We start from the raw sequence: 17,376 nt of genomic DNA on the forward strand, positions 1-17,376 counted from the left end.
GTCCTCCTCCTCTGAAGCCAAGACCGAGGCTGTTTCCCTGCACACAAAATTGTTGGTGTTGTGCGAGCGGTGTGAGCGTGTGCTGAGCCCGGACTCTAATAACAGTATCGTTTCTGTGAGGAATATTTTGGTCCTGGTTTACATCCACCGACGTGCTGCGAGGGAACACTTGAGGACAAAACTGAGAGCGGAGCAGCTTTTGTTTCAGCTGCACTTTGAAGTTTCCTCGAGCAGCTAATGTATTTCTGCTGTCATCGGACACCGACACAGAGCTCGTGCATGTGCACAGAGCAGGAACACACGACCGCAGAGCTCAGAGCGGCTTTACACAGCAGAGAAGAAGAAGAAGAGGCCTGAGACACTGAAACCTGACCTTTGAAGAGGAAACGCTACAAGTTTTCATCTTTCATCTTCATCTCTAAATGTGTGATTTGTTTCGTGTTGTTGACTTTCAGAGTGGAAGGTTTGTACAGACGGGATGTTTTAATATGACTGAAGCAAGTTTTTATGAATGACTGTTTTATAAATCAGGCTGCGAGTGATGAACAGAGCCGCCTGTAAAAACCTTCAGAAATCTGCCAGTGAAAGAAAAAGATTCATGAAAACTTATTAAATAAAAAATAATATGAGATAAAAAGTCTAAATTATTGGACACATTGTCCGGACTTTTGTTTCCAGCTTTCGAACAGAACAGAACCTCAAGATGAGGCCGTCGTGTCTCCAGTTAAACTTTTCGTTCCAGTGAGTAAAAAACAAAAAGGAGCTCTTTGTGGTTGAAGTTCTGATTCTCACCGAGCATGTTGGACGATTCGATGAGCGTCGTGTCCAGGTCGGTCCAGTACAGCCGGCGCTCCGCGTAGTCGATGGTGAGTCCATTGGCTCGGCCCACGTCGGCTACCAGCGTGATCCGACCAGTCCCATCCATCGCCGCCCGGTCGATCTTCGGCTTCCCGCCCCACTCGGTCCAGTACATGTACCTGAGGAGAGGAACCGGGTCAGCACAAACAGTGTTTCCATCTTTATCTCTATCCGTTTTTAGTTTCCCCCTGAGTTCTCACCCTTCAGCAGGATCCAGAGCCAGGGCTCGTGGGCTGTCCAGATCCTTCCAGACCAGGACCTGCCGGTGCTGCCCGTCCAGTTTGGCCACCTCGATGCGGTTGGTGCCGGTGTCGGCCCAGTACAGGTTCTTGCCCAGCCAGTCCACCGCCATCCCCTCGGGATAGTCCAGACCGAACTCCACCACGTGTTCCAGAGCACTGCCGTTCATGAAGGCCCGGCTGATGGTCTGCAGGAGGAGAACAGAGACCAGGAGAAGGTTAAAGGTCCGGTTCTGAAAGAGATCAGAACCTGCCTGATGACCAGACTGAGCCGAAGCATTAGACTGAGATAGGCAGTAATACTGGACTCATGAGGCAATAATGACTGGAGTCGATCGTCATTTTTTAACATCAACGATCAACTCGGATCTCTTAGACTCAACAGAACCTCAGTGTCAGTCCGTCTGCACACCAGCTCACAGCAGCACGTCACTGCGGTGATGACACATTTAACATTTGGGCCAATAAGACAGTTAACATCAAGGTGATGAAGGACAACATGAGGTGAAAGCCAGAAACAAAAACAAGTGAAGAAGCAGAAGAAGAAGGAGGAGGAGGAGGAGGAGGAATGGAGAGATAAAAGAGAAGAAGAAGATGGAGAGCTGGTCTCCTGGGAGCCAATCGCTGCTCCCCCCTCAGCCTCTGGCCAATCAGCACACGCGTGCTCTCACCTTCAGAGTGATGTCGGTCCAGTAGATTCGGTTGTCGGTGACGTCGAAGTCGAGCGCCGAGGCCTCCTTGACGCCGGTGAGCGGGATGGCCACGTTGTTGTTGTTGGTCTCCAGGGAGATGCGGCGGATGTCGGTGTGGCGGGAGAAGAGCAGGAAGGCCTCGGGGACGATGCACGTCCTCATGTCGGCGATGAGTTCGAGGCCGATGGGACATCCGCACTGCACGCCCTGAGGCTTGTAGAGACACAGGTGACTGCAGCCGCCATTGTTCTCTGCACACGGGTTCGTACCTGAGGAGGGCGGGGCCACAGGTGAGTCATGGTCATTATTCTTTTCTTAACTTTACTCACTTAGTCATTAAATCCACATGACTGATGATTAAACATCTCTCTACAGTCATCCCTGCAGTATTGATCAGTATTATACAACAAATATATTGTGATTTTGTCGCTCAGTGTTTATGAAGAGCTTCAGATGAAACCTCTAAATATCAAGATCAATATATTGTCTCTCACGATACAGGCTTGAAATATTGCAAACATTTTTTGAGACCGCATCACCTCGTTAGAATCTTCTCACAACAAACGAGGCAGTTTATGATTCTCGCTGCAACAATTAGTTGATAAATTGATTAGTTAGTTAACCGTCAGAGAACTGATCCACATTTAGACACTTTCCTTTATCACACTCAACTGTATACGTCCGGATAATTTTGAAGATCGAAAAATAATAATTATTGTTTGTTGTAACCACATTTTATTTCTCCTAAAAATCACAAAACTTCCAAAGAAAACAAATATGTTTCAGTGTTTTCTGATGTCGATGAATCAATAAGCAGTTGACTATTTTGATATTCGATTCATTTTTGAGTATTTTGAAGAACAAAAAAATTCTTTCAACATTTTCTGGTGTCTTTTCTCCTCTAGGACAGGTTCATCAGGCTAGCTGTTCCCCTCTGTTCCCAGTCTTTATGCTAAGCTAAGCATCACGAGGCTCAAAGTGGCTCCTGACTGTCCAGAGGACGTGTGGCGTTCTGTGTCGATTGTCAGACCTGTTATTTCATCGTTACACGCCGACTTCAACAGAAGTTATCAGGTATTTGAAGGTTTCTGATCACATGTACGCAGAAGACGAATACATAAAGCAGAGTCTCCAAACGACTCCAGGCCAGTCGCCTCCCTGCGACAGGGCGTGAAAGTGCCAGAAGAGCCGACACTTCAGACGGCGCCAACGACTTTTAAACCCGAGCTGAAGACCCGGCTGTTCACACTGTTGTTGACTCATTTTCTTTTATATCAAATGAGGTTGTTAGTTTGTCTTGTTGTTTATTTTCATGTGGAAATGGACGGGTCTAATTCCTGAGGAGAGAGAACAGAGAAACTCTCTCTGGCCCTCAGCATCATTATCCCAGAGGCAGCCTGCATCAGCTGAATGAAATATTAATGCTCCATTATTCCCATTTCCCAGTCAGACTGGTGTGTGGAGGCTCTGCTGGGATCATCAGGACTCAGGAGCTGACAACACAACGAGCCGACAACACAACGAGCCGACAACACAACGAGCCGACAACACAACGAGCCGACAACACAACGAGCTGTGAACTACACGAGAACTTTCTCTGTGTACTGAACTTCTATTCATCTAATATTCATCAGCTCAGGTTACAGAGCAGTGAATTAATCAGATGATAAACAATGTCATGATGAGCTACAGTGAGATATCGAGAAAAGTGTCAGGAACACAGAGAATAAACTGTTTCCATGTGTTTGTCTTCAGCCTCAGACTGACACAAGCTTCTGTCTTCAGAGCTCAGAGAGGCAAACACACCAAGACAATCACCACAGAGACAACTTCAAAATGACCTCCATCAACATCTCTAACTACAGCTGAGCACAGCTGTGACCACAACTAACCATAACTAACCTCAACTATCTACAACTAACCACAACTCTAACGACGACTCTTAACCAATACTCTCCTCTAGTGCATCATTAATTAGGCTCTTGGGGGTGAATGTGTTCAGTACTGGTGTCTGAGTGTGACACTGACAGACGGTGGCATGACGCTCTTCACTCACCGGACGCCTGGTGAACGTACGTGGCCTTCAGGCCCATCAGGTCGGGCAGCTGGTCGATGATGAACTCTCTCTCGGCGGTGCGTTTGTGGACGCGTTCGATGCTGCGGCGCTGCCAGTCGGTCCAGTAGATGAAGTCGCCCAGCAGAGTGAAACCGAAGATGTGAGGAAGTTTGTCCTCCACCAGCACCCGTCGCCCCGTCCCGTCCATGTTCATCACCTGAGGGACAGAGAGAGAGGAGGGCGTCACACACTGAGCATGCTCAGAGGACAGAAACAGACATCACACCGACAGAAACTCTGTGTTTACTACTTTCATGACGCTGCTTGGATTTAAAGAATTAAACTCTTGACAGGAAACAGATTTCAGGTGTGAGGATGTACAAATAAAACCATCTCTCTGGAGACGCGTCGATGTTCAAGCAGCTGCTTCTTTAAACTTGTAGAACACGTCTGTGTTCGATAAAGATGCAACAAAGCTCAACGAATCGAACGCAAAACAGACCAAACTCAAAAAATGAGCTCTTCAGTCCTGTTTTCACTGGTAAAGTGATTCTCTGCATGTTGATGCAGCTGTGAAGAGCAGAAGGAAACACGTTACAGCGACTGCAGCGTCTCTGTCCAATCACCGTCAATTACATTCATCACTTACGAGTTTTATTTCTCAGCAACTAAACCTTACACACACACACACACACACACACACACACACACACACACACACACACACACACACACACACACACACACACACACTTTAGACTTTGTTTCTAAACTCTTCTTTCAGTTTTATTTTCACCATCAGCTCCGAAAGCAACTTTAACTGACTCACATTATTTTATTGTCCCACCAGTAAACTGTATAAATGAAGACATCTGGTCCGAGCTCAAGCAAGTCACAAGTCATTTTTTCTTGTCAAGTCCAATCGAGTCCATAAAGACGGATATTTCAGAAAATTAACTATTTACTCACAGGAGACAATCCCGTTTGTAAATGTGAGACAGAAACACGTTTGGAGCCAAAGGTTGGAGGAACATAGTGTTGCATTAACCTCTTTAAGGATGAGAGGTTTGAACATGACGTCTGTTAAAACTCTCATGATTCATCACCACCAACACGCTGGATCAACCAGCCTGCTTCTGACCTCACCTGAAAAGATTTTATATAATGTAAGAAAAAACCATCAACCTCTGAGAAAACGCAGCGTCTTTATTTACATCCTGTCCTCTTTGGATTTAAGCGACCACAGATGTGACTGATGTGTGTTTATGTGTGTGTGCACGACGATGTGAGTGTGTGTTGTTTTTCTGTCACAACCCTGATCCATAAGTTTACACACATATTAGTAACTTAAAAATAAGCCTCAGGTTTTGTACTAGTGATGTTTTATTTGTACACATATATAAGTTGACTGTTTGTAAGTGTTTTTTTATATTTGTATCACACGGATGGAAACATGATATATTTCTGGTGTCTGTAATGTGAGCATCTGTTTATAACAACAAAAGAAACACATTTTGACTTTAAACATTAAACATGTGTCGTCGCTCTCTGCTCCCATCATGCCCGGCGAAATGGAGGCTGATGGAGTTTCTCGCCGTGGATACTGAGCGCGCTCAGAAGAGCTGAGGCGACCTGGCAGCACATCGCAGCGCCGCTAATTAGAAGCAACAGCCTGAGCAAAGAAACAACGGCAGCATATGGCCGCCACATTTCCTCTTCTTCTCTCTCGCACACTTTGACATCTCACTCGTACGAAGCAGCAGCGTCTCTAAACCCACAACTGAGACTGACAGGAGCTGCTCAGCCGAACCTGGAACCGACTTTAAACACACATGATAAAAAAAAAACGCTGACGACTGAACGACACTACAAAGACCTGCTGAACAAAGACGCAGAGAATTCATCGTGTCCTCCATGTTTGTTTGCCATATTTATTAACCCCTTCAATACCAGAGTGAGAGCTGCATTTACCTTCATCAGGGGGTTTTAACTCTTTTAAAGTCCTCATAGATCATTCAGACATACGTGGGTTTACGTGTTCGTGTATTTTACACACTGACGACAGATTTACACTACAGCACAGAGAGCTGCGATACAACATGAATCCAGCCTGTTCTCCAACCCAACAACATGTTTTAACCTCCTGATGGACTGAGCTCTGGTCCACCTGCACCTTCACAGCTGGGTCCTTAACGCTGGACGGAGATGATCTGATGAAGCTTCTGATGTTCGACTGATCAACCAAAAGAAAACAGCGACTCTGATTTGGAACAAAATCAAGAATAAAAAAGTTTTTCTGTGTCCGACTTGAGATTATTTCTAAAAACATGCAGAGAGACTTCAAGTGTCAACAGTGGAGAAATGTCAGGAATCTACAGAGAAGGAAAAAACAGCGAGGCCTGTAATCTACGCCGTGCTTTAACTCATCAACACAGTGTGGAGCGACGCTATTGGCTGCTTCCAGACCAGCCGCTGCATGGCCAGCTGCCATCTTTCAAAACATCCTACACACACACACACACACACACACACACACACACACACACACACACACGCTCAGAGAGGTGGTGTATAAATATAAAATGAAGTTTCCATCCTCAGCTCGATGGCCTCAGCCAAAAGGTCTCTGCTGGTTTGGGAGTTGTGACCGCAGTGCGGCGACGGTTTCAGATTCGGGGTCTATTCTAAACAGAGCCGACCGCAGCTGGAGCGCAGGCCGCAATCGGAACCAGATGTGGGATCTCGCCGCAAAAACCGGGTCCTCCAAGAAACCTGAGGGGAGGGATGGAGGGAGGCCAGCGGAGGCCCCCTCCCAGCCCCCCCAACAGAACCACCTTTCAGGGGCTCGGAGCGAGGTTCAGGTGGGGTCACGAGAGCCCCAGAGAGGAAAACCAGAAAATTAAAAAAAACATGGCGAGATGGCGTGAGGACAGAAACCACAGAGAATGAAGAAGTTTCATCAGAGTCGGACTGTCGACACTCTTTACAGGTTTGTGAGCTGAAGTGTCGAACACATGATGTGGAGAAAGTTTAACAAGCTTCTGAACGACATGACAAACTGAAAATGATCCACATTTACACCAGAATCAGGCTCTGTTAGCTCCTCCTGCTGTACTAAAACCTTTATATAATATAAATATTTAAAGGTGCATTATTTCAATTTTAGTTAAAACAATTCAAATATTAACTAACATTATCAACAGACTTTGAAAAAATAACAGTTTTGACTTCGTGACATCTACAGTACGTACTGTACTGATATCTACTGAAGTTAGCATGCTAACCAGCTAGCCTCGCCCTCCCCAGTCCAACTGCTCCTGTGCTAGCAGTGTAAACAACACCAACACTCCCCCGGTGCTCTAAGCTAACAGTCCAGACCGCTAGCTGCGTGGCTAACACTGCTAACTAGCTAAAGGCAGCTAGAGTTAGCAGCAGTTATTATACTGGTGCATAAAGGACTTCTGAGGGAGTTTAATGAGTAAGGAAGGTGAATTTATTAAAAACAAGAAAAATATTAAAAACAAGAAAAGTTTGTCTCGTCATGTTTGAGGAAAACAGGACGTTACAATCATGTCTGCACTCAACAGACGAACAGAGGATTGTTTTTATCCATCAAACTCAGAACCTCCTCTCGTAACCTCTGGCTCAGTGGGCGGCCTCGTCCAGAGCTCAGCGCCACAGCGAGGAGCAGCCGCCACCCAGCAGGAGGCGACTTTAAAGAGGCCGAGCGAGGACACCCAGTGATCAGCTGTGATCGTCCAGGTACACACACACACACACACACACACACACACACACACACACACACACACACACACACACACACACACACACACACACACACACACACACAGTAAACACTGACCTCTATCTTATCGGTCTTGGCGTCTCCCCAGTAGATTTTGCGTTCGTCGTAGTCGAGTGCGAGGCCGTTGGGCCAGCCCAGAGAGGTGTTGACCATCACCACCCGCTCCATCCCGTCCAGGTCAGCCCGCTCGATCTTTGGCACCTCGCCCCAGTCGGTCCAGTACATGTAGCTGACATCAAACAGGAAGTGAACGTGTTAGTGCGAGTGGACTTTTACATTTAATTATTATCCATCAAATTACTGCCCACAATTGCAAAACTTTGATGTAACCGTTTGTTTTTCACATTTTATTAAATCATTTACATTTTTAGTGAATGAAGCAACATAAACAACAGTTTTTAATGACTTTTCTCGAATCAGAATATTTATTCATATCTTCCACTGAACTGTCATTTCATGTAGTTTTACTCTTTTTATATAGACGTTGGTTTTCTTTGTTCTCTGGCTGATATATCAGCTTATACGTCGTCTGATATCATATATAAGATGTATTAATTGTAGGTTATATTAACTAAATTAACTTCAATATGTATATTTAGATTAAAACTTTTCAAACAGCACTAACCTGTTCACTGTCAGCTCAACTGATCAATTATCTCTCTATTAACTGATTAATCGTTTCATCTACGAGTCAAAATTATTCTTAAAACAATAAAATAAATTCATATTAATATTTTTAAGGTTAAATCAAACTATCAGCTGAGGGAGGACAGTGATGTGCTGCTGAAAGCTCTGGAAGAATCTCCTGTGTGGACCTTGAGTTAAGTTGCTCACAGAATTGATCAGTTATCAGAAGAGTTACTGATTGATGGACTCACCCAGCCACAGGGTCCAGTACGATGGCTCTGGGTTCGTCCAGGTCTTCAGAGATCAGGATCTTGCGCATGGTGCCGTTGAGTCGGGTCACCTCGATACGGTCTGTCCCGGTGTCGGTCCAGTACAGGTTCCGGGCGATCCAGTCGACCGCGATGCCGTCGGGGTGGTTCACCTGAGACGTGACCACAAACTGGGCGTCGCTGCCGTCCAGCAGCGAGCGGCGGATGGCCTTCACGTCGTCGTCAGTCCAGTAGATGTATCCCTCCACCGGGTCGTAGTCGATGGCGATGGCGTGACGGATGTCGTCCACCTGCAGGATGATGTCGGTGAAGTCCGGCATGTCCAGAGAGATGCGCCGCAGGTCTGTCCGCCGAGCCAACAGCAGCATCTGAGTGGCACCTGAGGGGCAACATGGAGGTCGGGGTTCAGTCGGGTTTAAAGGGCCAGTTCACCCAAACTACAACAAACAATACACCAGAGTGACATCCAGCCGGCAGTGACAGTCCAAAAAACAAGCAGAGACCAGAGAGATTAGAGGCTGAAATCAGGAAATATTAAACAGTTTCTGTCTGAAAACTGACTCAAAATAGTTACCAATTAAATCCCAACTAATCGATTAACTGTTGCAGTAACTTAGTTACTCTTCACCACTAGTTTTGGATGGTACTTTTAAGTCCCTGAATCCAAATCATCTGTTCTCCCAGTTTAAACTCAACTGTTGTGTTGTGGCGACGATAACAAAACTTTAACATCCCAAAATGAACACTGAGGTCGTGTTGGTGCGGCGGGTGGAGGAGGAACGTGGCTGCGATCAAACAATAAACTTCAACTCTTCGGGTCAGACTGCGACCACGTTCCACTCAGATTCAGTCCAGTTTAAGAAGCCAAAAAAAAAAAAGACCCTCGGCTGAAAGAGTTAAACCCCGGCAGTGAAAGGGGACATTGTCTGCAGGGGGAGCATGTGATCCCGTCTTTCACAAAAGCTTCCCCGCCTTCACTCCTCCATCGCTCTGCAGGCGAGTTACTGAACCAAAAAATGTAAATAAAAGGAGGCCGAGGGGGGGAGGGAGGAGGGGGGAGGGAGGAGGGGGGACCGTCCGAGGCTGCCATTCAAACAGCCAGCCTGGCTGCTGATGGAGCGGGGTTACCGTGGCAACAGCAGGTCAGCCCAACACCACCTTTAGCGGCTGCGAGCGTTCAGAGACGATGAAGATGAGACGCGGAGGGTTTGACGCGAGAACGTCATCGGACTGTCGTTAAATTAGAGAAAAAGCTAATGAGGTTTGGTACCAGAATCTGCTGCTTTCTCTTCCTGCAGAAACACAAACACACTCTAATGAATTCAGTCTGTTGGTTTGGGCTGAATTCTTGTAAACAGTTACACAAGAGGGTTTTTTTTGTGTTTTTCTTTCTGAGAATAATAGATAATCTCCAAACTTCTTCGTCTTTCACTGACGCAGTTCAGGAAATATTTGGACCTGTTTCTGTTTCCACTCGAGTGTCTCTGAAGCCAAACTGAAGATAAAGAGTTTCCTCTGCAGGGTTTTCACTCACGGTCACGTTTTAAATTCCACTTTGGTTGATCAGGATCATTTGTCGGAGCTCACTCTCTAAACTGCAGGTCGTTGTGCTCTCCGTGCTTTTCTTTGACATTATCAAACTCTTTAAATCAACAATATTTATGACAGAAGGACAGAGAGCAGCTGGAGGTGATCAAACTAACATCAGCGCGGAGCCTGACCAGCAGCACTCAGCACTTTTACAAACTTGTAAAAAGATTTCTGCGGCTCTGTGAGGTTCACAGGTTTGAAATGTAAAACACAGCAGCACCAGGATCAGATGGACGTACAGGAATCTGTATCTGGTGATTAACACTGGTAGAGAACAACAACTCTGATTTGTCTGAAGAATTGTGAAGGCGACTGGACTTGTTTTAGGTTCTTGAATGTCTCCTTCTGAAGAAGCTTGTTTGTATGAGCTGATACTAACAGCTTCATTTTCTAAACTTCAAGAACATGTTCTCTGAAACAAAAATCAAAGAGAACAAACTGACCCTTCTGTAATGTGAAACTGATTCAAGATAAGAGGGACGACCGATACGTGATAACACGGAGTAAATAATCCACAAAAAAGACAACATTCAGAGGTGGTGAGTGCAGATGTGTCCTCAACTGACATCCTAAGAAGAAGGAGAGGAAGACACGAGAAGGACAAAACAAAGACGTAGAAGACGGGAAGAAGACAAAGAAGAGAAAGAAGTAGTAATAGTAGTTTGGTCTCTCTGAACCTGTCAGTGTGAGCAGCAGCTGTTTGTTTCAACTGATCCAACCATTGAACCAGTACCCTCAACATCACCAGACTCCCTTAACAAATGTGTCAGTTTAGTGAGTTGTTGAGTTGGAGACACTTTATAAACTGTGTGAAACTCTGTCTCTGACTGATTCTGACTTATTTGTTCCTTCTTGTGAATTCAGCAAATGTTCTACATGAACTTCTTTCTGTCTTTGTGTAGAAACATGGAGTCTGTTTGTCTCAGTGATGGACGGGTTTGTTTCATACAGAGCAGGAAGTGACATCAGACCCAGATGTATGTTAATGTCAGGTGTGAACTGACAGCGGTCCACTTGTGACTGGATCAGTCAGGTGTGTGCGTCCTCACCATCTCTGCAGGTCTTCCCGTCCTCCAGCAGCTGGACTCCGGTGGGACAGGCACACTGATAGAAGGGCTTCACCGGGGAGAGGAGACAGAGGTGGGAACATCCTCCGTTCTTCACAGAGCACGGGCTGCCGACGACTGTCAACACAGAGGACACGTTCACATCAGCTGCAGGTTCAACACTCACCCTCCTCTTCACGTCTCGTTATCTTAATTACATCTGAACACTGATAAAACCTCATCAGGAGCTCTGAGGACGATAACTTCTAACTATAACAAATCATTTAATCACACAGTCTCTAAAGTATCATCCAAGGTCTTCAAATGTCTCCAAAGACTGATTTACAAATCTGTGAATCAGAAAATGTGCGTATGTAACGTTGCTTCTAACGATGATTAATCCATTTGGACGACAGTTTCCTGGAGACTGATTGTTAATGACTGAGCTGAGGAACGTCTCAATGTTTTGACACTAGTGTCCATACAGCACCTTCAGTCTCAGGACCACTTTTAAGTTTGACAATTACAGAAAATATATATATATTTTTTTTTTTACAAAAGAACCTGTATCAAAACTACATTATAAAATTGGTAAAACTACAAGATATAAAAACGAGAGATAAGTTGGCCATTTAAATATCAGGAAATGGTGTAAAACACATACTCTGACAAAGAAAAGCAGCAAGTCTTCACGTTTAAGAAGCTGGAAGCTGACAGCGTTTGACACTTTTGTTTGAAAAATGACGATGATGAAATCGATTAACATTAGTTAGTGATTCATTTTCTTTCCATCATCGTATATCCTTTATTATTTTAATAACACTAACTAAGCAAAAGTGCATCTTACAATGAACCTTGAAATCTTTTAACAAAGACCTTTATATCCTTCTTCTGTCTGTTCCAGTCAAACACTTTGTTCGCCTCCGCTGACTAAATGTGAACCAGAACTTACGGGTGTTTTGCCTCTTGGCGCTGAAGACGTGGATGTCCATCGGTGAGAAGATGTCTGAGTGGACGATGCGTTGTTCAGTTCCCGTCTGCTTCCTGCACGAGTGGATGGAGTGGGTGTTCCAGTCGGTCCAGAACAGGGTGTCCTCGTACAGGGTGAGGGCGAACGGGTGAGGCAGCTCTCCTTTAACCACCACCTCCCTGAAACACACGGCAGCCACCGTCAAGCTTTGGATTACACTCATGACAGCTTGTTACTACATCCTGATGTTACCATTTTGATTAAAGCTAGGTGTCTTTAAAATGACAGATTTTCAAATGGAGTTCTGTATGGATGGTCTCCCTGAAAAAGAAGAAGGAAGCCTGCTAGGTACAGCTCCTGAAACTCTGGAACGAAAACAAGTACATCACCAAACTTCATTCAAAATTAGATCATTTTTAGATTTGTTTGGTTTCAGCAGAAGTAAAAACAGTTAATAATAGTAGTAGTCTAATACTGCTCATTTAAATCTATTATTTTAAACATTTAGATTACATACTGACATCATTTGCGATGTAGTGTCACGTCTTTCTAAAAAACAGCCTCCTTTAAACTGACTGACAACTCCGGTTAAATGTTTTGCAGCCACCCGCCGGCGTGATGCACGTTGCGTTCAGTAGACTAAGTTTAAAGGAGAACATGTGTTCAGACAGTAGAGGAAGTCCCTCTCCTGGTCATGAATGTGGTTCTGGTTCTGGTTCTGTACCTGAAGGATCCGTCCAGGTTGCAGCGGTGGATGAAGTTGTGTTTGGCGTCGGCCCAGTACAGTTTCTGTTGGCTGTAGTCCAGCGTCAGCCCATTGGGCCAGTAGATCTCTCTGTCGATGATCATGGAGCGATTCGTCCCGTCCATCCCAGCACGCTCGATCTTTGGGATCTCGCCCCAGTCCGTCCAGTACATGTACCTGAGAGAGGACACACACACACACACACCATCAGTACATGTACCTGAGAGAGCACACACACACACACACACCATCAGTACATGCACCTGAGAGAGGACACACACACACACACACACACACACACCATCAGTACATGTACCTGAGAGGGGACACACACACACACACACACACACACACACACACACACACACACACACACACACACACACACACACACACACACACACACACACACACACACACACACACACACACACACACACACACACACACCTTAGACAGGTGAGAGCTCAGTGACTGATCAGAGACGAGCCGCTCTGAGGCGACAGGCAACAGACGACTGATCAGCGGATCAACAAATTTCCTCACCAATTATTTTGACAAATGCTTCCTGATTTGAAGTCGTTCATAAACCAGAACCAGAACAGAATGGATCTCTTTGGGTTCTGGACTGACACCAAGTGAGTATGTCACTTATCATTAGACACTGCATCAGTCACCAGTTACTCACTGAATTTACAACAGATCAGTGGATGAAGAAACATCTTTTGTGTGCAGCCCTGCATGTTGTTGTGCAGCGGTCGTCTTCATGGTGTGTAAACCGGAGCAATGAAACCGTCAAGCTGTTCTCTGTGATACAAACTGTTCCTCCTGCCCGTCAGGATCTGCTGTGGGGGGTTTGGTTACTGCTGTGCAGCCAATTCTCCTCTTTGTTTGCATTAATTACCATCACAGCTGGACGGCCCCTCTCCTCCCCCACCGTCACTCTCCTCCCCCACCATCACTCACCTCCCTCCCCTCCCCAACACATCACGTCTCCACAGGAGGCGGGCGGAGAGAAAACTCCACCACTGAGTGGAAACAGAGAGGACCTGAACCCTGGTCCAGGTGAAGACGACAGGTAAAACACACTCATGTGGGCTGATACTGGAGGTCACTGTGGTGCCCCACAGCCAAATCCAACTGACAGAGTCCAGAGTCCGGTACAGCCCAAGTGACAACTCAAGAATCAAATACTGCAGTTCCTCCTTTAAGGCCCTGAAGTGAGTCGGTCCTCATGTTAAAATGTCCGACTTTAAAGCAGAAGTTCACAGCCTGGAACAAACACAGTTCTGGTCTCTAAACCCAATGTATCCCTTTATGACAGCTTTATATAACACAGGTTTAAATTATAATAAGGCTTTTAATGCAAATATCAGACAAATAATGTCTTTCTGTGTGGTTAACTAGACTATGGGAAATGCCTCCTGTACTACCTATAATGCAGGTACTGGTATCAGCAAGTACGTGAGTCTATGCACTGATCCGACACCACGTCAGACGGGACCCTGCTACTTCCCAGTTAGCTCTGTTAGCTCTGCTTAACGTTAAACTCAGGAAATCAATTCTTCTTTGCCGTTTTAAAAGCCAACACAGGAAGTGGCGCTGTGCTGCCCTGACAACTAGACACCACGCTCCAACTCTTTGCCCATTTAGTTAGCTGGGAGTCAGGCGCCGCCAAGATGGTGAGGGTCGGTACCGCCCGCTGTGAGCTTCACTCCGGCTCCTCAGAAACCTGTGGGTGACGTCAACGCCCACCTCCAGACAACAGAGTCATTTATCAGCCAAAACATAGTAAATATTTGTAGTTTTCAGCTTCTTGAAGTGAATATTTGCTGCTCTTCTCTGTTTAAAAATCTGTAGAAATCCAATCATGTCAGATCAGGCTGATTAGTCATCAAACCACTAACAGATTAATCAGGGAAACAATCAGTAAAATACCCACAATGAAACAATCACTAGTTGCAGACCTGGTTTAGTCATAAATGTATATGAGACTAACGTTCAGGGTGACGTCTTCAAATGTTTTGTTCGGCCTGAACAAAAAAACAAAACCCCCAAATATTCAGTCACTGTGATAGCAAACAGAAAACTAGACAATCGTTGGAGTTATTGACTTGAAAAATGTTAATTAATGTTGTCAATCAACCGATTGATGAACTGGTCTCAGTTGTTAAAGTGAGCGAAGATCAGAGGTTCACAGTAAAGACTAGGACGTGTACTGTGTGAGCAGAGGACGTGACAGACAACAAAAAATGTTCACGTTGACTCTGTGTTGATGAACAGAGGACGGTCTGAGAGGAGACAGACAGGCAGACAGACACTGAATTTGTGGACATAAACTTGCTAAAACTGTCCATCAGACTAAGACGCTCATTGTCTCTGACTGGTAGCTGGTGGGAAAAAGACGGCAGAGGTCGGCAGTAAGTCAGAGGCAGGAAGCAGTGAACAGGCTGGGACAAAAGCCTGAACCGGAGAGGGGGGGTTGGAGCTGCTGCCGTCCAAAATGAGCCCTTTAATGAGTCCAATTACACGCCTTTTAAAATCTGTCTGATGTCATGACGAAGCCTCTCCATCTCACAGAGTCTGTCCACTGACCGGTTGTATAACAGTGTTCAGCACAGATTTCTGACCGTTCATCACATACAAGAACAGAAAAACAGCTGCAGGAGACAACACGAGATTCAACTGAACATCTTCATTTTAGAGCAAAAGTGCCCAAAATCCAACACTTTAAAATGTGAACATCTGCAGGTTCTCTTGGACTTTGATCGGGTCACATGATCTTTAGGACGGCAGGATATCTGAAGACGTCAGTTTTGACTCTTAACTGCGATGGAAACTTTTCACTTCTATATAACGTTGTTGTGGGGGCATCTTTCACATTACAGTTAATGAGCACGTTTATTATTTAGGACACTGGTTTCTAACCTGGAGGTCTCGACCCGGCAGGGGACCCCCAACAGTAAACTGGACTTTTTCTCATGAAATATCAAAAACTTTGACTTGTTGTCGTCGCCGGTCAGAGAACATTCAAGTAACAGAATAAAACTTACATGCTTACAAAAATGCACCGTGATAACACAGAGAAATTACAACAAAAGGCACCACAGATATATTTCATATTAACTGGTGTATCTAACCAACGACCGGCTGCTGGCTAACTGATGAGAGAATCTGGACTGTTTGATGAAGCGGTTCATAAACAAGTCCAGCTCTTGTTTTCTATCTGCATCATAACAGCACGGCGGCTCTGAACTTTACAGTTTGTGGGCAAAACATCTGTTTCTCCATCACATCTGCCGGCCTGGCTCTACTCAGTTCAACTCGACGCGGCAGGAATTTGTATTTCCACCACAGCTGGTCTACCTGCTTGAAGGTGAGTCTTAAACCAGTGATGCCCGCAGTACTATCTAAGAATCACCGCCAACTATGTGGCTCCACTAATTCAGCTACAAACACTTTCATGTCCTATAACGTCTTCACAATGAAAGCGCTCCGTTATTTAGTCATCTAATAAGCTTTAAGTATGAAGCAGGAAACCAGCTGAAGGTGAACACATGAAACAGTGAAACTCAGCAGATGTTTGAAACAAACAGGACGAGAGAAGCTAAAGAGATCCGGTCAGAAGCTGCAGACGTCCTGAGAGCTGAACACGACTTTAAAACCTCTTTCTCTCCGGTTTCCTGCACAGACGTGAGTTCAGTATTGATTTGAGGAGGAGACGGTGCTTTTCACGGGCCGGTCAAAGTCACGAGACGCCACTCGGACACAGATCAGTTTATGGCGTCCTTTTCAGACTAGTGTTGTTGCAATATTCATAATAACAGCATGAAACTTTGAAATATTAACACTGTGTGAATAATTATAATATTCCCCACCTCCGTACTCTAAGTGTCATTTATTTGCCAACAGAAGACAAACACAGTACGAAAGGTTAAAGTCAGATTTGATTTCTTGTATCAGAATAATATCATTACCATAACGGTTTTAATCGCGGAGTGAAAATCTGATATCGTGAGCTCTTTCTCTCCGTGAGGCTGAAGTCTGACATGAAGGTGATGTTTGTGAGCGTGCTCATGCGCATGCGTACGTCGTCGGCTGGTCATCACAGATTCCTTTTATTTAAATGATAGTTCAATGATGAAATTACAAATCGAACAGGTTCTGCAGGATCTCCCTGACAGCAGGTGAACTTTTATATACAGGCTGACTCACATCAGTTAACAGGGAGCTAACTGTCAAACATGTCGGCTGCGTGCGCAAAAAAAGGAAAGCGCAGAAGTACAAAGTGCTCAGTATCATGTCATCGTCCGACTTCATGTTTCCAAATGTAAAAGTGACCCACTAACAGAGCTGCTGGGCCTCTCCACGTAATCCCATTCAGCCCGAGACAAAAGCTTTAACTGATATCCTGCCCAGCAGCCAAACACAGCAACAGCCTTTAAACACAGCAGCTGGTTGGGTTTCACTGCTCAC

General features: G+C 45.3%; 1 protein-coding gene across 1 annotated transcript in view; it reads right to left on the bottom strand.

Annotated features, from left to right (window-relative positions):
* Positions 1 to 17,376, bottom strand: part of lrp6 (low density lipoprotein receptor-related protein 6) — a 40,623-nt gene that overhangs the window by 13,017 nt on the left and 10,230 nt on the right. Inside the window, exons 3-11 of the mRNA XM_073481051.1 lie at positions 12,880 to 13,077; positions 12,138 to 12,334; positions 11,189 to 11,323; positions 8,532 to 8,928; positions 7,711 to 7,882; positions 3,846 to 4,062; positions 1,769 to 2,058; positions 1,059 to 1,285; positions 793 to 977 (exon numbers count right to left, since the gene is read on the bottom strand). Of these exons, the coding sequence (XP_073337152.1) occupies positions 793 to 977; positions 1,059 to 1,285; positions 1,769 to 2,058; positions 3,846 to 4,062; positions 7,711 to 7,882; positions 8,532 to 8,928; positions 11,189 to 11,323; positions 12,138 to 12,334; positions 12,880 to 13,077 (2,018 nt within the window). The remainder of the gene's footprint in view (positions 1 to 792; positions 978 to 1,058; positions 1,286 to 1,768; positions 2,059 to 3,845; positions 4,063 to 7,710; positions 7,883 to 8,531; positions 8,929 to 11,188; positions 11,324 to 12,137; positions 12,335 to 12,879; positions 13,078 to 17,376) is intronic.

Source organism: Pagrus major, chromosome 14, assembly GCF_040436345.1.
Source record: "Pagrus major chromosome 14, Pma_NU_1.0".
Classification (NCBI taxonomy): Eukaryota; Metazoa; Chordata; class Actinopteri; order Spariformes; family Sparidae; genus Pagrus; species Pagrus major.